This window comes from Grampus griseus (genome assembly GCF_964374135.1).
Source record: "Grampus griseus genome assembly, chromosome: 5".
NCBI classification, from domain to species: Eukaryota; Metazoa; Chordata; class Mammalia; order Artiodactyla; family Delphinidae; genus Grampus; species Grampus griseus.
In genome coordinates this window covers 77,843,856-77,871,489 of record NC_138998.1, presented here as the reverse complement: position 1 = coordinate 77,871,489, position 27,634 = coordinate 77,843,856, and the positions used below count along the sequence as shown (strand labels likewise).

General features: G+C 38.4%; 1 protein-coding gene across 2 annotated transcripts in view; it reads right to left on the bottom strand.

The window, feature by feature from the left end:
* Positions 1 to 12,456, bottom strand: part of GPR156 (G protein-coupled receptor 156) — a gene marked incomplete at both ends in the record, with an annotated part of 58,813 nt that extends 46,357 nt beyond the window's left edge. For both annotated transcript variants that reach the window (XM_082654847.1, XM_082654848.1), the window contains 2 exons: positions 12,009 to 12,145; positions 12,361 to 12,456. In XM_082654847.1, the coding sequence (XP_082510973.1) occupies positions 12,009 to 12,145; positions 12,361 to 12,456 (233 nt within the window). The remainder of the gene's footprint in view (positions 1 to 12,008; positions 12,146 to 12,360) is intronic.
* Positions 12,457 to 27,634: the final 15,178 nt, after the last annotated feature.

Below are 27,634 nucleotides of genomic sequence, written 5' to 3'. Positions count from 1 at the left end.
GGAACTCTACTCAATACTCTGTAATGGCCTATATGGGAAAAGAATCTAAAAAAGAGTGTATATATGTATTTGTATAACAGATTCACTTTGCTGTAACCTGAAGCTAACACAACATTGTAAATCAATTACACCCCAATAAAAAAATTTTTTTTAAGTAAATAGATAGGCCAGATCTAGGAAATTTATACTGCATTCTGGAGCTGACTCTCAACATCCAAAATGGTGTGGCTACTTTGATTTCCATCCAGACTAGTGTCAATATTGGCATGGGTTGGATTTGGTGAGGCTGCAGGGATATCTACACAGCGGGGATGCCTGGGGTCCAGAGAGTGTTAGTTACAGTCTGAAAGTTGTTAGTGGGGCCTGCTATAATATGAATTTAGTGCTAATTTACACCACTTATTTTCTTGTGCCTACAGCCAAACTATGCCCATATTCCAGGGGTGGGACCAAACTGATAGTTGAAAGTTAATGGGTGGGGGGGCAGATACAAAAAGAAGAAGGGTATAGAGGTTAGAAGACAATCAGTTCTTTGCAATCCTACGCTATACAGTAATGTTACTGGTCCACTGTGAAATTTCTCAGGATGAGACATAACTGTTCAGATATTACATAAACAATATTACCAGTTTGTTTTTCTTTTCTTTCTTCTTCTTTTAAAGAGTTTAGAGTACATAAGTACGATGTGCAGGAAAAACATGTTTCTAGAAAATTATATTCACAGATAAGCTTCTCTAAATTGCCAGTTCTACTCTGCTGAGGCATGTTTTCCAGCAAACAAAATGCACTAATAAATCTATCAGGAACAGAAAGGCAGTGGGGGACAGCTGCAGCCACAGCATCCAGGAGTGACAATGATTAATTCCTACATCTGCTCAGTCAGATAGAAGCAAAGGTCACTGTGCATAGATTAGCATCCTGATCACCACCTCCTCCTAACACACACACACACACACACACACACACACACACACACACGGGTGCGCGTGCATGCACGCACACAGGAATAGCATCTTCCTCCATTGATCACGGCAAAGTTCAGAATATGAACTGAAATATGTCTACTGTCTGAAAACTTCCCTCCCCCCAGAAAGCAAGCTCTTTAGTGGGACAGAGATGGAAGAAGGAATAGAATAGGATCAGCAACTGATTAATGTCAGATTACTGTCTAACCTTGTTAACATCCAAATTAAGTGAAAATCTGATGCTCAGCTACATTTACGAAAGCCAAGGGAACAGGAAATTTAAGAACAAACCCTGATGCAGGAATCTGATCAAAGTAAGAAAGGCTATTATGGTGAAGCAGTTGAACACGTGGACATCTGGCATTATGTAAGGAAGGTATTTAGAAGCTGACTCTTTGTCCTCATGTTCAGCAGTCTCCTGAAGATGTTGCCACTTCCTATTCATGACTTCTACACTTATGGATACCTGACAGGTTGACTTTTTAAAAAAATAATCTTGGACCAGGAAAGGTATTTTTTAAGTGCACAAATTATAAATGTTTAGCTCAGTGAATTATTACCAAGAAAACATCTATGTAACTATCATCCAAGTCAAGAAAAAGAACATTTCAATACCTCAAAACCTCCACTCATAATTATTACCCTTTCCTTCCTCCCTAAAGGTACACCACTATCTTGACTTTTTTTTTTCCACTAGCTTGACTTTTAACACTATACTTTAGTTATGCCTTTAAAATGTATTTAAGGGGAAGCATATAGTACATGTTCTTTTGTGGCTAGCTTTTAAAATTTGTTTATGAGATTTGGTCATGTTTCTGGGTGTTAATAACTTGTTCATTTTCATTGCTGAATAGTATTTCATTGCAAGAATGTACCATAACATTTATTCCTTCTACTGTTAAAGGACAGTTGGGGTGACTACAAATAATGCTAGTGTGAATATTCTTTATACAACTTTTGGTATAAATGTGCATACATTTCTCATGGGAATAATTTAGAAGTGGATTTGCTGGATCACAAGGTATATGAATTGTTAATTTTAGAAAATATGCCATATAAGAAAAATAAGAACTAGGGATGTAATGTACAACATGGTAAATGTAATTAACACTGCTGTATGTTACATATGAAAGTTGTTAATAGAGTGACTCCTAAGAGTTCTCATCACAAGGAAAAAGTTTTTTTCTATTTCTTTAATTTTGTATCTATACAAGATGATGGATGGTCACTAAACTTACTGTGATAATCATTTCACGATGTATGTAACAAATCATAATGCTGTACACCTTCAACTTATATAGTGTTATATGTCAATTATATCTCAATAAACCTGGGAGAAAAAAAATTTTCACAGGAAAAAAAAAGAAGATATACCAAATCACTTTCCAAAGTGGTTGTACCAATTTGCACTCTCACCATGAGCAGACAAGAATTTCACAGTTTTGCATCTTTATCTTTAAAAATTTAAGTCATTTGGTATATATCTCATAGTATTAATTTGCTTTTCCCTAGCCATAGGTAACCACTAACCTACTTTCTGTCTATATAGATTTGTCTATTCTAAGCATTTTAATAAATGGAATCATAAAATATATGGTCTTCTTCTCAAAAAGGGAAAGAAACCCAAACATAACACTAAAGATAGTCTTCAAATCAAAAGGGAAGAGAACAAAAGAAAAAAGGAACAAAAAAGAACTAAAAAAAACACAAAACAGTTAACAAAATGGCAATAAGTACATACTTATCAATACTTTAAAGGAACATGGACTAAATGATCCAATCAAGCCGCACAGCACAGGGAGATCAGCTTGGTGCTTTGTGTCTACCTAGAGGGGTGGGATAGGGAGGGTGGGAGGGAGATGCAAGAGGGAGGAGATATGGGGATATATGTATATGTGTAGTTGATTCACTTTGTTATAAAGCAGAAACTAACACACCATTGTAAAGCAATTATACTCCAATAAAGATGTTAAAAAAAATGATCCAATCAAAAGACATAGACTGGCTGAATGGATACAAAAACACCACCCATATATATGCTGCCTACAAGAGACTCACTTCAGATCTAAAGACACACAAAACTAAAAGCAAGGGGATGGAAAAAAGAATACTCCATGCAAATGGAAATCAAACAAAAGCTGGGGCAGCAATACTTATATGAGACATAATAGATGTTAAAGCAAAAACTGTAGCAAGAAACAAAGGAGGTCATTACATAATAATCAAGATATTGATACAAGAAGATACAGCAATTATAAATACATATGTGCTCAACATAGGAGCACATATAAAAAACTTTATATTTATATATATAATAAAACATTCCATCCCAAAGCAGCAGAATACACATTCTTTTCAAGTGCACATGGAATATTCTCCAGGATAGATCATTTGCTAGGCCACAAAATAAGTCTCAGGAAATTTAAGAAAACTGAAATCATATCAAGCATCTTTTCTGACCACAATACTATGAGACTAGAAATCAATTACAAGAAAATAACTGCAAAAAACATAAACATGTGGAATCTAGACAATATGCTACTAAACAACCAATGGATCACTGAAGAAATCAAAGAAGAAATTTTAAAAAAATCTGAAGACAAAAGCAAATAAAAGCACAACAATCCAAAAACTATAGGATGCAGAAAAAGCAGTTCTAAGAGGGAAGTTTATAGCGATACAAGCTACTTTAGGAAGCAACAAAAAATCTCCAATAAACAACCTAACCTCATACCTAAAGAAGAACAAACAAAACCCGAAGTTAGTAGAAGGAAAAAAAATCATAAAGATCATAGCAGAAATAAATGAAATACGGACTGAAAAACAATAGAAAAGATCAATGAAACTAACAGCTCGTTCTTTGAAAAGACAAACAAAAGTGATAAACCTTCAGCCAGACTCATCAAGAAAAAAGGATAGAGGGCCCAAATCAATAAAATCAGAAATGAAAAATGAGAAGTTACAACTGGCACCACAGAAATACATTCTTGCTGGGTATGGCCACAGGCAAGGCCCTGACTGCTCCTTAACTAGACCATTTCTCAGGGCTGTGTTTGCAGTGAGCAACCTTGAGAGATGAGGTAACATACCCCACCCCCCAGACAAAGAATAGGCTTGTTACGATTCACTATAAAAGTGAAGAATTCCCCAGGCTTAGGTTCCTTTCCTTTAATGGTAGCCCCCTGTGTGTGCAAGTATCATCCATCATGGGCCCTGCATCATCCCCATGGGACTGATGGCATGGGAACCAGCACAAACCCAACACGAAGCTCTGACTACTGCTTTCTACCATGAGTAATGAAGTACTTTGTTTCTGACCCAAGAGTCTTGTGTCTTTTGCTAGCATAAAACAGTAACAGGCTAAGTTGTTAACTTATAAGTAGGGCAAAATCTCATACCCTACACAATTCTTTTTTTAAAATTAATTAATTTATTTATTTATTTTTGGCTGCATTGGGTCTTCATTGCTGCATGCAGGCTTTCTCTGTGGTGGTGAATGGGGGCTACTCTTCGTTGCAGTGTGCAGGCGTCTCATTGTGGTGGCTTCTCTTGCTGAGGAGCACAGGCTCTAGGTGCACAGGCTTCAGTAGTTGCGGCACGCAGGCTTGGCAGTTATGGCTCATGGGCTCTAGAGCACAGGCTCAGTAGTTGTGGCGCACGGGCTTAGCCGTTCCACAGCATGTGGGATCTTCCCGGACCAGGGCTCGAACCCGTGTCCCCTGCATTGGCAGGCAGATTCTTAAACCACTGCACCACTAGGGAAGCCCCTCTACACAATTCTTATTACTCAAACTTTTTGATTTCCCAGGTAGTAAAAACCCAGCTACTGGGGATTATTGTGGGAATGCTACTTTCAATTCTGAGAAGTAACAATATGTAAATAACTACCATCTAAATCATTATCACAAATGACAGTGAGATAAGGTCTTAGAATAAAAGATAGTCCTTTAATTGAACAAGTTTATCTTCATGCAAAACTTACGACATTGCCCTTGTTTTGTGCATTTCAGAGGAGGCACCAGGAGAGCCTCCCTTTTGACATGAAAGGTCTACTTTGCTCCAAGAGTTAATTTGGTCCTTATTAAACTGCATGAGGAATCTAGGAAAAAAGAGTGCATTCTCCCATATCAGTCATTAATACCTAGCACACTTCACAGATGGGTTTTAGGTCACCTAGCAGGGCCCTTTGGAAAAGGACACCAAATATGGTATACTTTTTCACTCATGAGAACCTTCTCGAAAAAATAAGAATGTTTATGGACTACATTTTTAATAGCTTTAATGAGTGTAACTGACATACAATCAACTGTATGATTTTTGAGGATTATATGATTTATTAAGTTTTGATATATGTATATACCTGTGAAATATTCGCCACAATGAAGGTAATGAACCATCACCCCCAAAAGTTTCCACATGCCCCTTGGTCATCCCTCCTTCCTGCTCTTGTGTTACCCCCGACCTGCAGGCAACCACTCATCTGATCTCTATCACTACAGATTAGTTAACAATAGATTAATTTTCTAGAATTTGTATAATTGGTATTATATAGTATACAATCTTTTTTGCCTGTCTTCCTTCACTCAGCATAATTATTTTGATATCCATCCACGTTGTTCCAAATATTAATAATTATTTTAATGCTGAGTAGTATTTCATTGTATGGATATACCAAAATTTGTTTATCCGTTCACTTGTTGATAGATATTTGTTATTTGCAGTTTTTGGCTATTACAAATAAAACTGTTATGAACATGGTATACAAGTATGGTATACATATAGCTTAATTTCTCTGGGTGAAAACCTGAGAGCAGAATGACTGGATCATATGGTAGCCATATGTTGAACTTTTAAAGAAACGTTCAGGCTGTTTTCCAAAGTGGTTGTACCATATTACATTCCCACCAGCAGTATATGCCAATTTAGCCAGTCTTTCAAAATTTCAACCATTCTAATAGGTGTGTAGTGGTATTTCATTGTGGTTTTAATATGCATTTCCCTATGACGAATGGTGTTGACTATCTTTTCACATGTTTATTTGCCATCCATATATCTTCTGTGGTGAAGTGTCTGTTCAAACCTTTCACTCATTTTTTTGTTGTTGTTGGATTGCTTCTTTTATTATCAATTTTTAGTATTATTTATATATTCTGGATACAAGTTGTTTATCAGATACATGACTTGCAGATATTTTCTTCCAGTATGTGGCTTTCTTTTCATTTTCTTAAGTTTCTCTTTAGAAGAGAAGATGCTTCTAATTTTGATGAAGTTCAACTCATCAATGCTTTGTTTTATGGATTTTACTTTTATTGTTGTACCTAATAAATCTTTGCTTATTATAAGGTCACAAAATTGTTATCCTATGCTTTCTTTGAGAAGTTTTACAGTTTTAGATTTTTTTTAGATTTAATAGATAGGTCTATGATCCATTTTCAGTTAATTTCTAAACATGGCACAAGATGTAGATCAAAGTTCATTTCTGCATATGGGTATCCAATTGTTCCAGCACCATTTGCTGAAAAGACTGACTGTCCCTTCTCCACTGAATTGCCTTTGCACCTTTGTTGAAAAGCAGTTTCTCATGTATGCATAGGTTTATTTCTGGATTCTATCTGTTCTGTTGATGTATATGTCTATCTTTACCCAATACCAAACTGTCTTCATTACTGTAGCTTTGTAACATCTTGAAATCAGGTGGTCCTAGTCCTCCAACTTTATTCTTCTTTAAAGTTGTTTTGGCTCTTCTAGGTGCTTCATATTTCCATGTGAATCATAGAACCAGCTTGTCAATTTATATAAAAAAAGGCCAGCTGAATTGTGATTGTGATTGGGTTTAGTCTATAGATCAATAAGGGGAGAATTAACAATATTGAGTCTTCTAACCCATGAACACAATATGTCTCCATTTATTTAGAATTTCTTTAATATCTCTCAGCAATGTTTTGCAGTTTTCAATGCACAAGTATTTCACATTGTTTGTTAGATTTATCCCTAAATATTTCATATTTTTTATGCTACTGTAAATGGCATTACTTTTAATTTCACTTTTCAATTGTTTTTACTATATAGAAATACAGTTGAGTTTTGTACATTGATCTTGTACCCTGCAAACTTGTTAAAATAATTTATTAGTTCTAATTGTTTTTTTAAAAAAAATAGATTCCATTGAATTTTCTGTATAGATGATCAGGTGACCTGAAGGTAAGCCATTTTAGTTCTTCCTTTCTAAGTTAGGTGACTTTTATTTCTCTTTGCATTGGCTAAAACCTTCACTGTTGAATAGAACTGGTGAGAGCAGACATCTTGCTTCTGATCACAATGGGAAAGCATTTAGTCTTCTACCATTAAAAATGGTAGGGAAGGGGCTTCCCTGGTGGCGCAGTGGTTGACAGTCCGCCTGCTGATGCAGGGGACACGGGTTCGTGCCCCGGTCCGGGAAGATCCCACATGCTGCGGAGCGGCTAGGCCCGTGAGCCATGGTCACTGAGCCTGCGTGTCCGGAGCCTGTGCTCCGCGACGGGAGAGGCCACAACGGTGAGAGGCCCGCGTACCGCAAAAAAAAAAAAAAAAAAAAAAATGGTAGGGAAGGCAGCTATGCTCACTACTATACCACCAACGCACACCAAACATAAAATAGATAGCTAGTGGGAAGCAGCCGCATAGCACAGGGAGATCAGCTTGGTGCTTTGTGACCACCTAGAGGGGTGGGATAGGGAGGGTGGGAGGGAGGGAGATGCAAGAGGGTAGAGGTATGGGAACCAATGTATATGTATAACTGATTCACTTTGTTATAAAGCAGAAACTAACACACCATTGTAAAGCAATTATACTCCAATAAAGATGTTAAAAAAAATGGTAGGGAGTTCTTTTCTATTTTACTTTGTTGAGATTTTATCAGGAATGGATGTTGAACCTTGTCAAATGCTCTTTCTATGCCTATTAAGATGATCATATGGTTTTCTTTTTTAGTTGGTAAACATGGTGTATTATATTGATTGATATATGGATGTTAAAACAACTTTGCATTCCTGGAATAAACTTCACTTTGTCATGATGAATTATCCTTTTGATATTGGTTGTACTCAATTTGTTAAAATTTTGTTTAGAATTTTGGATCTATGTTCATGAGCCTATAGCCTTTTTCTCTTCTAAATTCTTTGTTTCCTAACTCATTACAGTAAGTTAGGAAATGCTTCCTTATTTTCAGTTTCTTAGAAGACTTTGTGTAGAACTAGTAACATTTCTACAATACAGGCACAGGGGTGCCTCTGGCTCAGGGTCTCTCACAAGTATACCCCTTGGTGAGCCATGGCTGCAGTCCTCCAAGGCTCGACTGGGGGAAAATCTGCTTCCAAGCTTATTCACACTGCTCTTAGCAGGACTCAGAAGATCTATTTTGAAGCTCACTGACATGGCTGTTAATAAGCCTCAGGTCCTTGATGGCCACAGACTGGAACATCAGCTCCTGGCCATGTGGGCCTCTCTGCAGGGCAGCTCACAAAATGGAAGGTGGCATCCCTCAGAGTGAGTGAGTGAAAGAGTGAGAGGGATCCAAGTTGGAAGCCATAGTCTTTTTGTAACCTTATCCCAAGTGACTAATAAGCAAATCAGTCAGTCTAGCCCATACTCAAGGAGAAGAGATTTCACAATATTGTGACTACCAGGAGGTAGGACTTATTGGAGAACATTTTAGAGACTGCCTACCAAAGTTGTTCATGATATTAACTTATTTTCCTTCTAATATTTATAGAATCTTCAGTGATGACAGCTCTCTCTCCCTTACTTGGGTAGTTATATATTCTCTCTTTTTTTTCCTGGTCACTTGGTCTAGAAGTTGGTCAGTCTTATTGATCGTCATAAAGTTTTTGGTTTTGCTGTTTTTATCTGTTGCTTTTCTGTTTTTCATTTTATAAGTTTCCACTTTGATTTTTATTATTCCTTTCTTCTGTTTATTTGGGGACTCATCTGCTCTTGTTTTCTGTTTTGTAAGGTGGATCTTTCTTCTTTATAATATGGAGTTTAGTGCTCTAATTTCCCCTGAAGTACTGCTTTAATGGCATCCAAAAATTTTTGATATATTGTGTTTACACCTTCATTCAGTTGAAAATACTTTCTAGTTTCCCTTCTGATTTCTTCTTTGACCATGGGTTATTTTAAAGTATTCTATTTAGTTTCCAAATATTTCAGAATTTTCCAGAGATCTCTCTGTTATGGATTTCTAATTTAATTCCATTCTGGTCAGAGAACATACTTTGTATAATTTGAATCCTTTTAAATTTAATAAGATCTTCTCTATGGCCCAGAAGGTGATCTATCTTGGTAAATGTTCTGTGTGTACTTGAAAAGAATGTGTATTCTGCTCCTGTTGGGTGTAGGATTATACAAATGTCAATTAGGTCAAGTTGGTTGATGGAGTTGTTCAAGTCTTCTGTATCTTTACAGATTTTCCCTTGTAGACTACATTTTAAAATGTTATCAAAAATGCAGTATTGGTGACTGAACTTGAACACTGCTACATTATTTTTATTTTATTAAAATGTTTTTCTTACTCTGGCACACACATGCATGTGTGTGCACACACAGAGTCACATTCACAAATTTAGAGACCACAGAACTGGAGTGAAATGAGGCATCTAACTGTGATGCTGCACCTTTGAACAAATTTTACTATTTAAGAAAGCACTTTTGAAACTGGGTTATTTTATGTTTCCTTGTCTGACCTTGTAAGCTACTTAACTGCAAAATGTGTTTTTACTCACAGCGCCTCTTAATATGTTACTTTTTATGCCAAGTCATGCTCCCGCTGCAAGCAAGACAAGGAACAAAGTCTTTAGTAGAATGAAACAAATACAGGTGCTTCTGCTATAACACTGTTTACAAGTGTTCAGACATATAAATGCTTTTTAAAAAAACCTCACATTCTACAAAATTGTGGATAAAAGTAATGGCTTATGGGAAAATAATGTGGGGCCATAACATATGAAACACATTTAACTTTGTAACCAGAATACTAATAAAAAATAATAATTATCTCAATTAAAATCCTAGTACTCAGTAAATGTCCACTACCACTTGTACCCAGGATCACAGCTGATTTTTACAGCCTTAAGTCTGCAAGACATAGGTCCTTAAGGGCATTCACCTCCAATAGATAACATTGTCATCAAAATCTAATTTGGATCTCTGTTTTCTTCAGCAATCAATTGTTTTTAAATTCGAGGGAAATGTCTTCTTCATGTCTTCATCTACTCCTGCAACTTCATCAGATAGCGTCACATTGTAGGTAGAATACCAGTTCTTGAAGCCATTAAACCAGCTACTGCTTGCACTGCTATCACAGTATTCTTAGCTTAAGGCTTCCTTCTTTAACTGTAAGAAAGCTTGCCCCTGGATGCTTTAAACTATTGATTAGCTGGGGAAAAAATTACATATGAACCAATGATGTTATTTTCTTATTTGCCAATTGGGTACTAACTTGCATTATAGAAATGTGTTGTAACTGAAAATAGTATACTCCATAGTTTTCTAACCTTGGAATGTGTGATTTTCCTAGTCATTTTCTTGGCAGCAGCTACTGCTGGGATTTAAATCTCCTTACTCCCAGGATCACTGAAAACATATTTACTGAGCACTTACTACGTTCCAGTCTGTTCTAAATGCTGGAAACAGTGGTGAGCATGACAGACAAGGTCCTTGTGTTCACAGACTTTACATTCTGGTGGGGGATGCAGACAATAAACAGGTAAATCAATAAATATGGTATTATCAGAGAGTGATACTTGCTATGAAGAAAATAAAACAGGGTGATGGGATATGGCATGAGACGTAGGGGGCTGGGTGGCCATTCTGTACAGACGCTACCTTAGATAGGATGATCAGGGAAATCCTCCCTAAAGAGATGACAATTGAGACAAGACCTATCAGATGAGAAGGAACTAGTCATGGGATGATCTGGAGAAGACTGTCAGGCAGTGGGAACAGTAAAGTGACAGTAAATCAAAGACCTTAAGATGGGAGTGGGCTTAGTGTATTTGAGGGACAGAATGAAAAGTGGCTGGGGAAGCTTCAGGGGTGCCCCCAGGGCCAAGTGCCACTCCTCACTGCCGTGCTGAGGTTGACCCAGTAGATCAAGCCACTGCTGCCTAACAGTTCCATGTCCTCCAAGCCTCAGATGGCCAGTGGCACCCCAAAATGCCTGCAGACAAATCCAACTGACTGACCCTCATCTGAGTGCCAAGCCCAGGCAACGGAGCATAATACACTTGATCGCCACAAAGTGTCAGGCTGCTGTGGGGACAGGCGAGTTTGGCATCTCTGAGGGGGTTGTTGAAATCTGACATGGGCTCCATCCAGAAATCACCTGTAGACCAGGGAGAGAAGGCTGGAGCAGGGCTTCTCAGGAGGGAGCCTGGGATAGCTGGGGCAGGAGGATGGCACAGAGTGGGAGAGATGGGGTGGGCCTTGAGGGAAGGACTGGATACCAGTGAAGGAAAGATTCTGCAAGTCCCTTCAGAAAAAAAGCCATCACTTTGTTTCTTTTGTCAGTCCTGGGTGCCATACGCCCTTACCTGGATGAGCCAGTGACTTTCCAACCAGTCACAATTGCCTAGCAGAATAGCCAGGTAGTGGGGCTTCACTATTTTTACGGAAACCTTAGCTTACCCAGACTGGTTCCAATTGTGCTGCCATAAACTTTAATGCTTTGGAATATTTCTCTACGTGCTCTCTATTTTTAATACAAATACCTCATCTTCTCAGAAAGATCTCACCATCCTTTATGAGGAGAGACTCTTCATTCTCTTCTTTGGATATCCTTGTAGTAGTTAGCACAAGAGTGGGCCAGACCTTTCTCCTTCTCAAGAGGGAATTGTACTGCAAGGCCAGGCCTCCTTCGGGGACAGCTTCTCACATAGTTTAATGCCACAGTAGAACACAAGCTTTGCTGATACCAGCCAGCAGCTCGTGGTGCCAAAATGACACTAACACTCTGGGTTTCATGTTTCAGGCAACGAGATATGAGAAACTAGGCATGGGGCTGCTTACCTGTTCTTCCTGCAGCGAATTGTGAAGCCAAGAAAGAAGGCTATCAGCAGAATTCCACAGCTGAGGAAAGTCCAAACAACACCCAAGAGGGCAGGAGATAATGAAGAAATGGTCTTACTGCTGTGGTGGGAAGAGGTCTGAGAACAGAATGAAGAGAAGCTGTTAGGAACGAAGGCTCTTCTATAGATCAAACATGATCTGCCCCCATCACCCCCAGAGCTGGGACATAATGTCCTGCATAAGCATTTCCTCCTTGTACTTCTCCCCCCTCCACCACCACTACCATCATCAACAATAATAACAACAACGTGTACATCTAAGCAGCCCTGACACCCCATGGCTGCTCACTTACAATTGTTGTCCTGCAGAGATCATGAAGGGGTCTCCGCTCCAGCTCCTGGCCAGGAAAACCATCACACAATTCAGAGCAGTTTATTTCAGACTCCATGTCATCATATGCCCCTCTTGGTATGTGTTTATTCACAGTCTTGGTTACCCACCAGTAGATAACCAGAAGATCTTTGAGTAAAACAGAAGAGCAACTCAAATCTTTTCTTCAGAGGTGTCATTTTGAAGTTGGCTCCTGGTGCAGAATCTGGGACGAACAATCCATTCAGGTGGAAGTGGAGAGTTATTTCACTAAGCTCCTTCATCAGACACCCTCCAGGCTCTCCTCGTCCCCTGCTGCCAGTGCAGACCATGTGAGTCAAGAGCGGGCATCTTAGTAACCATGAAGTCACACACTGTGATGATTCTGGCTTGCCACCAGATGGCAGTCGCTGCTCCAAGTACTCTCACACAGGTCTCAAAGGAGAAGAATGCAATTAAGCCTGTTAAAAAACAAATGTTATTTATATATAACACACACAAATAAACACAAACACACACATATATGTAAATGGCTTATTACAGAGGTTTAAAATATTTTACACATTTTAACTATATATTTTTATTATATGTAGTTATATACATTATATATAACAAAGGTTTAAAATATAGTATATATTTAAATAAATATATTTCAAAACCTCTTTAATAAACAATACTTTAAAAACAAAGACAAAGCACACCTAACAATTTATAGATATACAGCTCTACAGTCCCTCTTCTGATCCCTTTTATGGTCCAGCACTACAAGAATTTTAGTTTCAATATGTGAACACATCTTCTTTTTTCCCTAGTGGAAACCCCCCCTGCCCTTCAAAGATATTTCTATGCAACTTAGGGATTAAGCTCTGTCTGATCCTGGGTGGTGGTAGGCTCAGGTGCCCATACCGTCTGCATACATTGTCTGTTCGTTGGTCCTGTTCACTCCTGTTAGCTCAGTGAAGGGAGGAACATTCTATGCCCAGTCAGCTGGGATCTCAAAAGGATATGCAAGCCCTTTGCCAAGAGTTTTCTGTTTGTTTATTTTTTAACTGTTAGACTACTAGAAGTGGGATAGGCTACTCAGGTAATAGGGAGAGAAACTGAGGGTTCTAAGAATTCCCACAGAGTGAGCAAGTGGCCAGAGGATGGTGTTATTTCTCTCAGAAGATGATTGCAATATGAATACTGTGATCTAAAAAAAAGCTCTACCTTGCAGAACAAAAGTAGAAATGCTCAAAAGTAGAGAGGCTTAAATTAACTCCAGCAGAAAAGGCAGACACGTCCCCAATACTTTGAAGCAATCTACCCCGTAACAGAGAAACAGATTTGAAATTTTACCAGTGGGAATTTAAAAAAGGATGCCACTTCTGCTTTGTGTTTCTGAAACAGCTTAGCACAGTTTTCTTTTATTGTGGAGGAAACTTGGAAGAGGAAAAAAATCAATTATTATTATTCCAATGGCCACTGAATACAGGACTTGTGTTTAAGTCAGAACAATAGTGACTGGTGTAGAATGCCATCTTTGGATTCTGCATGCTTAGACAGGAACAATATAGCACCAGGTGCTGCCCATATATTGGCCTCTCATATCTTCCTGAATTATTTACCAGGCTCATTACAATGAAATCCCAAGAGAACTAAAAGCCACTACCTCCTGTCAAGACATTTAAATTCTTGTGAAGTCTGATCAGATTACTGAATGCAAAATTAAGGAGTAAATATAAAAATCTGACTATTTGCATCTTAATTTAGTTGAAAATTTAATTGCTAAAAAGATAATTTTTTTTTCTTAAAAGTTAGACATCCCCTATCGTGCTTTCTAGCATAGAGCAATACTGGAAGCCACAGGGAGGACTATATGATGGATTGAAAAATATATTTTTCCTGTATTGCCCTTTTAATCATACTGGCAAATAAGTACACTTACATTTAAACCATAATTAAGTCCCTGTCTGTGTATCCTTACATCATATAGATGTGTGTGTGTATATATGTAAAACCTAATTTTGTTCTCACAACTGTGTCATGTGAGGTAAACAAGACATCTCCTCGTTTTCACATAAGAAAACTGAAGAGCAGAAAAGTGGAGAATCTTGCTCCAAATCTGCAGAGGCGGGACTCAAATCCAGGAGTTTAACTGAAAGGTCAATGTCCTCCCAGTTAATACCCTGCATGGGGCAGACACCCTGGACTGACCTCACCCCAAGAAGACACCAATGGCCTGTTAGGTTTCTTCATGTTTAGTTCCCAGAGCTTCACATCTATGGGATCTCTGGAGTGTGGCCCACAACAGTATGTCTATATCAGTAACTCTCAACTGGGGCAATTTTGCACATCCAGAGGACATTTGGCAGTGTCTGGACACATTGTGGTTGTCAAAACTGAGAGGAAGGTGCTACTGACATGTGGTAGGTAGAGGCCAGGGATGCTGTTAAACATCCTACAATTCACAGAATGGTCCAAATAACAAAGACTTATCCAGCCCCAAATGTCAGTAATGCTAAGGTAGAGAAACCCTGGTCAACACTGTGGATCTCAGAAGGGCTAACAACCTTAAGCCCAAATCATCTCTGGGAGATTCTGTGAACATGATAGGATTGTCCAGCTGAACATAAATTTCTGAGTACATTCTAAAGGTCACCTTGGACAGACTGAACTCACTGGCATGGAACTTTGAATGCTAGGCACCCCTCCAGTCCATGGATATCCAGTGTAGGAACTTTATAAACCATGATACTAGGCTCTTCCACGGGGCAGGCATTCAATTATAACATTAGCACACATTTACAGAGATTCACACATGAAGAAGTGGTGAAACAAGTGAATGGCTTAGTTATTGAGAGGACAGAGTTGAATGATTTCAAAAAGTATTGAGTGATTGGGAAAGTGGGTGGGAAGGAGTGTGTCAGAGGGGATAATAGTGAGGCATTTGACCATAACATAGATACAGAATCCAAGGCACAAAGAGAAAGGTCTGCCAGGCTCCTCCAAGAGCAATTCCCGCCCCCACCAAAGTCTACAGAGGTAAACTGTCTAGTCCACAGATAGTAGCAGGCCCAAGAAGATGAAATGGTAGGGCTTACAATTTATTTGACAGAATCCTGCCCGGTGATTAGGATCAGCAAAACAGATACTGCATCAATTACACTGTTCCAAAGAGCAAGATGGTCCTTTACAGGTTCACAACTCTCAACAGCCCCCATATCTTTCCACAAAAATCTACCCTATTCTTCTACACATTATTTCTGGCTATTGAAAAAGTAGTCCTACAATTACTGTCTTTTAAAAATTTGTTTTGTAGTTGGTACAACTTCTGCTTCTGTTCATGAAGAATTAACTGCTATTGGAATTGCCATCCTGCTGTAAACACCTCGAAAACCAGACAAAATATACAAAGCAACTCTTACCAGATATTGGATAACAGATTTCACAGGACTTTGGAAAACAAATGAGGTGAACCTACAATTGACTGACAGATATAAAGTGAAATATAAATAAATAAATATGTCCTTCCAGTGACAATAATTGATCCCAAGTTACTGCCTGAAGGCAGTTCCCAGGCCACAGCACAAGGAGGGAAACCCAAAGAGAGCCTAGAAGCCTTGCTGAGGTAAGGAGAATAGATTGCAGTTTAGGGACATCAGGCAAACAAATTTGTGAGGCAGAGTAATGAAGAAGATGGAGATACCAAGAAAGAGAGTGCTTTGGAAACCTGCAGGGGATCCTCTCAGTCTTTTTCTGAGTATTGATCTAGGCATGAGTGAGAGGAAACTACTTGAAGTGAAAGAAATAACCACTGGTAGGCAGTAGCTGAACATTTCCTGGAGTTCACACAGGGTTGGGAATACTTTGTGTTCCCACCAGCCAGAGTGGAGAGACGTCATAATATACAGGACATTGGATACAATTCTCAGAAAAAAATGGGGCTAAATAAACCCTAGACTAGAAACTACTCTGGACCTTCCCTAAAAATGCTCAAAAGTAAGCCTTAAAAGGATCAGATTGATCCACAAAAAACCTAACTGCATTCCAGAACAAAATACAATGTTGGTTCAAGGAATACAAGAGCCAGCACTCAACAACATAAAATTCAAAATGTCCATCATCAATAAAAAATTACCAGGCATGCAAAGATGCAAGAAATAAGATCTATAACAATACACTTTAAAAATTCAATAAAAACATACAGAGGGACTTCCCTGACAGTCCAGAGGTTAGGACACCACACTTCCACGGCAGGGGGCACAGATTTGATCCCTGGTCAGGTAATTAGGATCCTGCATCCTGTGCAGCGCAGCCAAAAAATAGGAAAAAAATAAAGAAATAACAGAAATAATATAATTGGCACATGAGGCCTTTTTTTTTTTTTTTTTTTTTTTGCGGTACGCGGGCCTCTCACTGCTGTGGCCTCTCCCGTTGCGGAGCACAGGCTCCGGACGCGCAGGCTCAGCAGCCATGGCTCACCAGCCCAGCCGCTCCACGGCATGTGGGACCTTCCTGGACCAGGGCATGAACCCGCATCCCCTGCATCGGCAGGCAGACTCTCAACCGCTAGCGCCACCAGGGAAGCCCACATAAGGACTTTAAAACAACTATTATAAATATGCTCAAAGATATAAAATAGAACATAAACAAAATGAAAGGGGAAATGGAGAATATATTTTAAAAACCCAAACAGAATTCTAGAGATTAAAATGCAATTACAAAATTAAAAATATAGTAGATTAGACACTCCAAAAATAAAATATTGGTGATCCACCAGAGGGGAGACAGCAGAAGCAAGAAGAACTACAATCCTGCAGCCTGTGGAACAAAAACCACATTCACAGAAAGACAGACAAGATGAAAAGGCAGAGGGCTATATGCCAGATGAAGGAACAAGATAAAACCCCAGAAAAACACCTAAATGCAGTGGAGATAGGCAACCTTCCAGAAAAAGAATTCAGAATAACGATAGTGAAGATGATCCAGGACCTCGGAAAAAGAATGCAGGCAAAGATCAAGAAGATGCAAGAAATGTTTAACAAAGACCTAGAAGAATTAAAACACAAACACCTAGAAGAATTAAAGAACAAACAAACAGAGATGAACAATACAATAACTGAAATGAAAAATATACTAGAAGGAATCAATAGCAGAATAACTGAGGCAGAAGAAAAGATTTTTAAAAATTAAAAAAAAAAAAAAAGAAGAACAGATAAGTGACCTGGAAGACAGAATGGTGGAATTCACAGCCATGGAACAGAATAAAGAAAATAAGAATGAAAAGAAATGAAGACAGCCTAAGTGACCTCTGGGACAACATTAAACGCAACAACATTCGCATTATAGGGGTTCCAGAAGGAGAAGAGAGAGAGAAAGGACCCGAGAAAATATTTGAAGAGATTATAGTCAAAAACTTCCCTAACGTGGGAAAGGAAAGAGCCACCCAAATCCAGGAAGTGCAGAGAGTCCCAGGCAGGATAAACCCAAGGAGAAACACACTGAGACGCATAGTAATCAAACTGGCAAAAATTAAAGACAAAGAAAAATTACTGAAAGCAGCAAGGGAAAATCAACAAATAACATATAAGGGAACTCCTTATATATATTTCTCAGCAGAAACTCTACAAGCCAGAAGGGAGTGGCATGATATATTTAAAGTGATGAAAGGGAAGAACCTACAACCAAGATTACTCAACCCAGCAAGGATCTCATTCAGATTCAATGGAGAAATCAAAACCTTTACAGACAAGCAAAAGCTAAGAGAATTCAGTACCATCAAACCAGCTCTACAACAAATGCTAAAGGAACTTTTCTACGTGGGAAACACAAGAGAAGAAAAGGACCTACAAAAACAAACCCACAACAATTAAGAAAATAGTAACAGGAACATACATATTGATAATTACCTTAAACATGAATGGATTAAATGCTCCAACCAAAAGACACAGGCCTGCTGAATGGATACAAAAACAAGACCCATATATATGCTGTCTACAAGAGACCCACTTCAGACCTAGGGACACATACAGACTGAAAGTGAGGGGATGGAAAAAGCTATTCCATGCAAATGTAAAACAAAAGAAAGCTGCAGTAGCAATACTCATATCAGATAAAATAGACTTTAAAATAAAGAATGTTACAAGAGACAAGGAAGGACACTACATAATGACCAAGGAATCAATCCAAGAAGAAGATATAACAATTACAAATATATATGCACCCAACATAGGAGCACCTCAATACATAAGGCAACTGCTAACAGCTATAAAAGAGGAAACCGACAGTAACACAAAAATAGTGGGGAACTTTTAACACCTCACTTACACCAATGGACATATCATCCAAACAGAAAATTAATAAGGAAACACAAGCTTTAAATGACACAATAGACCACACAGATTTAATTGATATTTATAAGACATTCCATCCCAAAACAGCAGATTACACTTTCTTCTCAAGTGCACACGGAACATTCTCCAGGATAGATCACATCTTGGGTCACAAATCAAGCCTCAGTAAATTTAAGAAAATTGAAATCATATAAAGCATCTTTCTGACCACAACGCTATGAGATTAGAAATCAATTACAGGGGAAAAAACGTAAAGAACACAAACACATGGAGGCTAAACAATACATTAGTAAATAACCAAGAGATCACAGAGGAAATCAAAGAGGAAGTCAAAAAATACCTAGAGACAAATTACCATGAAAACACGATGATCCAAAACCTATGGGATACAGCAAAGGCAGTTCTAAGAGGGAAGTTTATAGCTATACAAGCCTACCTCAACAAACAAGAAAAATCTCAAATAAACTATCTAACTTTACACCTAAAGGAACTAGAGAAAGAAGAACAAACAAAACCCAAAGTTAGTAGAAGGAAAGAAATCATAAAGATCAGAGCAGAAAAAAATGAAATAGAAACAAAGAAAACAGCAAAGATCAATAAAACCAAAAGCTGGTTCTTTGAGAAGATAAACGAAATTGATAAACCATTAGCCAGACTGATCAAGAAAAAGAGGAGAGGACTCAAATCAATAAAATTAGAAATGAAAAATGAGAAGTTACAACAGACACTGCAGAAATACAAAACATCCTAAGAGAGTACTACAAGCAAACCTATGCCAATAAAATGGACAACCTGGAAGAAGTGGACAAATTCTTAGAAAGGTATAACCTTCAAAGACTGAATCAGGAAGAAATAGAAAATATGAACAGACAAATCACAAGTAATGAAATTGAAAGTGTGATTAAAAATCACACTTCCAACAAACAGAAGTCCAGGACCAGATTGCTTCACAGGTGAATTCTATCAAACATATAGAGAAGAGCTAACACCCATCCTTCTCAAACTCTTCCAACAATTGCAGAGGAAGGAACCTCCAAACTCATTCTATGAGGCCACCATCACCCTGATACCAAAACCAGACAAAGATACTACAAAAAAAGAAAATTACAGACCAATATCACTGATGAATATAGATGCAAAAATCCTCAACAAAATACTAGCAAACAGAATCCAACAACACATTAAAGAATCATACACCATGATCAAGTGGGATTTATCCCAGTGATGCAAGGATTATTTAATATATGCAAATCTATCAATGTGATACACCATACTAACAAATTGAAGAATAAAAACCATACGATCATATCAATAGATGCAGAAAAAGCTTTTGACAAAATTCAACACCCATTTATGATAAAAACTCTCCAGAAAATGGGCATAGAGGGAACCCACCTCAACATAATAAAGGCCATATATGACAAACACACAGCAAACATCATTCTCAATGGTGAAAAACTGAAAGCATTTCCTCTAAGATCAGAAACAAGACAAGGATGTCCACTCTCGCCACTATTATTCAACATATTCTGGAAGTCCTAGCCATGGCAATCAGAGAAGAACAGGAAATAAAAGGAATACACATTGGAAAAGAAGAAGTAAAACTGTCACTGTTTGCAGATGACATGATGCTATACATAGAGAATCCTAAAGATGACACCAGAAAACTACTAGAGGTAATCAATGAATTTGGTAAAGCTGCAGGATACATAATTAATGCACAGAAATCTCTTGCATTCCTATACACTAATGATGAAAAATCTGAAAGAGAAATTAAGGAAACACTCCCATTTACCACTGCAACAAAAAGAATAAAATACCTAGGAATAAACCTACCTAGGGAGACAAAAGACCTGTATGCAGAAAACTATTAAGACACTGACGAAAGAAATTAAAGATGATACAAACAGATGGAGAGATATACCACATTGTTGGATTGGAAGAATCAATATTGTGAAAATGACTATACTACCCAAAGCAATCTACAGATTCAGTGCAATCCCTATGAAATTACCAATGGCATTTTTTACAGAACTAGAATAAAAATCTTAAAATCTGTATGGAGACACAAAAGACCCCCAATAGCCAAAGCAGTCTTGAGGGAAAAAAACGGAGCTGGAGGAATCAGGCTCCCTGACTTCAGACTATACTACAAAGCTACAGTAATCAAGACAGTATGGTACTGGCACAAAAACAGAAATATAGATCAATGGAACAGGATAGAAAGCCCAGAGATAAACCCACGCACCTATGGTCAGCTAATCTATGACAAAGGAGGCAATGATATACAATGGAGAAAAGACAGTCTCTTCAATAAGTGGTGCTGGGAAAACTGGACAGCTACATGTAAAACAATGAAATTAGAACACTCCTTAACACCATACACAAAAATAAACTCAAAATGGATTAAAGACCTAAGTGTAAGACCGGACACTGTAAAACTCTTAGAGGAAAACATAGGAAGAACACTCTTTGACATAAATCACAGCAAGATCTTTTTTGATCCACCTCCTAGAGTAATGGAAATAAAAACAAAAATAAACAAATGGGACCTAATGAAACTTAAAAGATTTTGCAAAGCAAAGGAAACTACAAACAAGATGAAAAGACAACCTTCAGAATGGGAGAAAATATTTGCAAACGAATCAATGGACAAAGGATTAATCTCCAAAATATATAAACAGCTCATACAGCTCAATATTAAAAAAAAAACCAACCCCATCAAAAAATGGGCAGAAGACCTAAACAAACATTTCTCCAGAGAAGACATACAGATGGTCAAGAGGCACATGAAAAGCTGCTCAACATCACTAATTATTAAAGAAATGCAAATCAAAACTACAATGAGGTATCACCTCACACCAGTTAGAATGGGCATCAACAGAAAGTCTACAAACAACAAATGCTGGAGAGGGTGTGGAGAAAAGGGAACTCTCTTACACTGTTGGTAGGAATGTAAATTGATACAGCCACTATGGAGAACAGTATGGAAGGTCTTTAGAAAACTAAAAATAGAATTACCATATGACCCAGCAATCCCACTACTGGGCATATACCCAGAGAAAACCATAATTCAAAAAGACACCTGCACCCCAATGTTCATTGCAGGACTATTTGCAATAGCCAGGTCATGGAGGCAACCTAAATGCCCATCGACAGCCGAATGTATAAAGAAGATGTGGTATATATATACAATGGAATATTACTCAGCCATAAAAGGGAACAAAATTGGGTCATTTGTAGAGACGTGGATGGATCTAGAGACTGTCATACAGAGTGAAGTCAGAAAGAGAAAAGCAAATATCGTATATTAACGCATATATGTGGAACCTAGAAAAATGGTACAGATGAACTGGTTTGCAGGGCAGAAACAGAGACACAGATATAGAGAAAAAATTATGGACACCAAGGGGGGAAAGTGGCAGGGGTGGTGGTGGTGGTGTGATGAATTGGGAGATGGGGATTGACATGTATACACTAATATGTATAAAATGGATAACTAATAAGAACCTGCTATATAAAAAATAAATAAAATAAAATTCAAAACTTCAAAAAAAACCCAAAATTAAATCAAAAAGAAAATAAATATCTAAAAATTAGAAAGCAAGCTGAAACAAATTATTATCATCAAGTTAATGACATAACCACATAGAGAAGAATCATTTTAAGTAAAAGTAATTTGATTATATACCCGAAAGACAAAAAATAACCACAAAGAAATCTTAAATGGCATTAAGTGGGTATTGTTCCTATTTTATATAGATGGATATAAATACATATACACATACACGCATCTACCTATTAGATAAAGCAAATAAGTAATTATGTTCATGTCAATGGGAACTAAGAATTTCAAAGTAAGAGAAAAAAATATGCATATAAAATAAAATAAGTTAAAAATCTCTCAATCTTTTATTTAAATGGGAAATATCAGTATGGACTCAAAATTTTTCTTTTTCTAAAATATTCATATTTCCTAGTCTGTTAACTGAAGTTTGGAAGTAAGTACAACATAGCAACAATAAGCACTCCAAGTGCCCAGATTGTAGTCTCTAAAACCATTTTTCACTAAAAGGAATCAGGTTTCTTTAGTGAAATAGTCAATTTAAGCTACGGAGCTGGAAATATATGAGATGAAACTGGGACATTTTGTCATACTAGAGCATGAAAAATTATCAGACTACAGAGAGTACAGAATCATGTCAAAGGGATGCAGGAGTCAACAGGCTTCCACTGGTCAGTGACAGGATAATTTAAGCATCAAAAAGAACAATAACTGTAATGCACTGAAACATATATGGCACATAGTAGGCATGCAATAAATGATTATTGAATAAATGAACAAAATTAGCATTGTAGGTATTAGTAAAATATTGTCGAAGGTGTGGTCTACAACACTGACTTAGTGGCTCCTCCATGAGGACAGATGGTGGAAATTTCTCTTCCTTTCAAATACCAGGAAAAGTCTTTTTCTGGAACATTTTCATGTCATGAGTAGTACACTTCTTTCTCTTTTGGCTGCTGGGAAGCTTGGAATCAAATATGTGGTTCACTTATAGCAACTGTGCAGTGTTAGGTATTTCTGGCTCGTTATATTATCCTATGACTATTTTCCTTTTGTCTGGATTTCCTTATTCCTTCATTTTTCAACCCAATACATGCTTTATATTAAAAGCAGAAGGGACAGCTGATGTAATACCAATGTTTCTACCCAATGTGAGCAAATAGATACATTGTTTGAAGTATCTCAGCCTCAGGTTATCCATGAAGAAGAGGTAAGTCAGAACCACATGCAAATTAATAAAAAATATATCTATTCAAACCACCACCAATAGCAGTGACTAGATACTAACGTTCCTTCTGGCACTAATATTGTCTCAAGCGTTACCTCCACATTAACTATGTTAATATAGGCAGCAGATACATGGATAATTATAAACAGCAGGGAATGTAAAATGCATTTTAATTGTTTTTGAATGCACTGTGTTATGTTCTGGTAGCAGATTTACAAACATGCTGCATATGGGTCACTTATACTAACAGTAAAATTCACGTCTCTTGCCTAAGCATACACTGCTCTTTGTGGAGGCAGCAGACAAGTACACACAGGGCGGAGGGGATTAAACCTCCTCTAACGACCACCCACCACAGAGATCCTCAACACAGAAGATGGCTTACAGTTGTAAATTCTTTCTAAGAGAGGATGAGCATGAGATTAGGGTGGAAAAGAACTGCGTGTCTATGAACAAGACAGTTCAGTCAGGAAAGTACGTGAAGTCACAGAATATTGGAGATGGAAGCAACCTCAGATATAATCAAGTCCAGTCTCCATTTTATGGGTCAGAAAACTGCCCCACAGAGGTTGGGAGGTTCAGGGATCACATGGTGAGCCCAGGAAGAGAATCTTGGTGTCCCAAGTTCAGTGCTCTTTCTATACTACTTTAAAGGTCCTTTAAAGGAAGTTATGATTGGCCTTTCACGCACTTGAAACATCTGGGGCAAAGGCCTGGGCTTGGGGAAGGGAAGATGGAGACTGTGTGTGTGTGCCGGATGGGAATGGTGACCAGCAGGAAGGCAAGTTTGATGTGAATACACAGAATGTGTGCAGGGCCAGTGGAGGCAACTGGAGAGAGCAGGGCCATAGGGGTAACAGCTCTAAGGCTGTAGTTAGAAGTTTGTGGAGGAGGTCCGAGAGAAAAAAGGAACACTGTGGAAGGGGAAAGAATATTCTCTTGGGAGAGTATACGTTTTGGAACTTGTACATTTTCTCCCCAACAATGTAAAGTGTACTGAATTAATCTGCTTCTCAGAACCTCAGATTTGCCTTATAAAAGAGGGAGAAATGATAAAAGTTCTCTTTTAAAGCCTCTGAAGTGCCTCCAGTTAAGTTTTCCACATACTTTCATGGTTTCTGAATAAACATCCCCAGGACCCTGGAGCAGGGCTCGTGCAGGGAATCTTGATTCACTGGAGGGAAGATCAAGGGGAGGAGAGACAGCTGCTCCAAATACATCCCTCTTAGGGGAGTTTAGAAGCAGAAGGGAATCACTGGGTGTCCCTTGACAGGGGTGGGAAGAGGACAGGGTGGGGTGAAGGAGAGTGGACTTGATTCACCACTTTAATGTGAGTCTTAGAGAAAACGAACCTTTCGGATCCTTGGGCTCCGTATGAATTCTTGGATTATCCCACCATTCTTTCCTAATCCCTGTGTTCTAAAGCCTCTCCTCTCCAGAGCTTCCCAGCGCACAGTCAGTGATTTTTTTCTGCAATCTGTAGGACATTTTTGTTCAACATTACAGAAGGCCATACTCAACCTTTTAATTTGATATTACTTGTAACTTTTCTTCTATGAAATCTGACTTCTCCCTCTGCTTACAGTGTTTAAATATTTCTGGCTGCTTGGTAGAATTAAAGTGAATCAGACTGTCTATTGGAGTGGGTCCCCCACAGGATCTGAACAACAGTGCTGTAAGCAGTAGGTTTACTGTAAACAGTAGATCAACTGAATGCAGGGCACACCTCAGGGTCCCTAGGTCAATTCAGCCTCCATCCCAGTACATGGAGTTTGGCTTCATTTCACACATCCTAGGACCATTGGGTATAATGAGTGATACTGCAATGGACAAAGCCCAGGCTGAATTTAACTCTCAGCTCCATCATTTTGTATCTGTGGTGTCTTAGGTTAGTCCCTTAACTTCTCCAATTCTTAGCTGCCTCCTCAGTGAAATGAGGACAATACTATCTACACCTCACAGGTTTTGTTGATGATTAAATCATATGATGTCCAGGATGCATGCACATGGAACTGATATACTAGATCGTCAATAAATATTGGCTTCTTTCATTTCCACAGTAGAGAAGGGTCGTCTATACAAAAGACTTGGATCATATAGCCAAGGTTATCTATCTTGTTTCTCTGAAGTTTCTAACAGAATCCCAAGTTCTAAATCATTGTTTCTTCTAACATGAAGAGTAACGGCCTTTATATTGTATTTAAAATCAAATTTTGTAAGGATACTGAATTATAGATCCCTGATGGTGGAGACCATGATCGTTAATTCAATAAATGTTGACTGACCAACTATTATGGGCTGGTCATTAAGACCTAGGGATGCAGCAGGGAACAAGACAACGTGGTCTTGCTCTACCACCTAGCACAGGGCCTGGTGATCAGTACATATTTGGTGAAGTGAACCCAGAGATGTTTAGAAAACATTATATAGGATAGGAGTCCTATACTCCTGGGAACAATCCTCAGGACAGTGAGATACTCCCATAACTCAGCAGAACCAGCAGATTTGATTTATAAAGGAGGGCTGGAAAATCCCCCTGACTACTGTGGGAGCATCTCCTACTTTCAGAGACCTGCCCTGATGTGTTTTGTGACCCTCTGTACTCTCAGGTATAAACTGGCACAACCACACAAATTGGGCTGTGAGCCACTACTGCCTTATAGACGGAGCCTAGAGACATGTGAATATTCCACACTACTGCCAGGGATTGGAGTTGGGAATTAAACACACAAAAAAACAAAAAACCCCAGCAACATACAAAAACCCTCACCAACTTCTCAGAGTTGCACTTAGGTACTGTCATGCAAATTATATATGCATGATTTCCATAAAAACCAGTCACAAATGTCAATTAGTGTTCATTAATATGCAGTAAAATTCTCACTTGAAAATTATGAAGAGCCAAGAATGAATTCCACTTGGCTGCCCTCCTTTAATGAGAACTGCTGTGAAGTGCTCTGTGCTATTTCTCATCAGCGAAACAGTAAGGTGTCACGACAAATCAAGCTTCAGGCAACAGAAGGACCAGAGAGAATGATCATTTGAAGGTTTCAGAGGCTGGTTTTGGACAGCTCAGGTTTTATGCTGCTATAGCTGAGACCTCAGTCCTGCTGGATACCCAGAACATAGGCTGAGTGAATTCATTAATCTACCTTGCCAACGGAGCCATGGTGATACTGACTTCTTTAAAGGGTGTTTATGAGGATGCCGTACAGCTAGAAAAAGGTAAATAACACTTCGTTCCTGAGGTTCAGTCTGTTGAGGAAACAATGTTCTACTCCTCAAAAGCAGCAGTGATCCAAGGCCCTTGGAATTAATGGGACTCATTCCTGAAAAGCCTTCTGGTTAGAATTTTTATGAGTGAACTCACATGCTGTGTCTGCAAATTCCAGTTTTATCTGGACATTGGGTTTCTCTGAACTGTTGCTCAGTGTTGCTGTGCAACCCAAGACACTGTGTGACAGTGATTCAGGCTCTTTGAGGATAAAGAGATGGAAAAATATAAGCTATTGACACTGGACTGTTCATTCTGCAGCCACTTCCTTACCAAAATGTCCTAAACTTGGCCTGAAAGCAGGGGGTACGAAATAGACTTTTCTAAGAATAGTTTAACCCAGTGGTTACCAAACTTTAGTGCACATCAAAATCACCTGGAGAATGCCTTAAAAAATACTGATTGCAGGCCCCTTTACTGCCAGAGTTTCTGATTCAGTAGGGCCTGAGAATGTACATTTCTAGTAAGTTCCCAGGTGATGTTGCACCTGTTGATCTGAGAATCATTCCATGAGAACCTGAGTCTAGCTTAAGGAAACATAAGGCTTTCATCAGATTGTGTGGAACCACACAATCCTTGGAATAACCTTTAACTTGCTACTCCAAGCTATTGTGATGAGGCTCATGTACATACATACAGATCAAATCACTTGAACCATTCACTAGAAATTAATTTCAGAGAAGTACTAAGAAATTAGACACCTAGAATATACAGTGGAAGAAAGACAGTCTCTTCAATAAGTGGTGCTGGGAAAACTGGACAGCTACATGCAAAAGAATGAAATTAGAACACTCCTTAACACCATACACAAAAATAAACTCAAAATGGAATAAAGACCTAAATGTAAGACCGGAC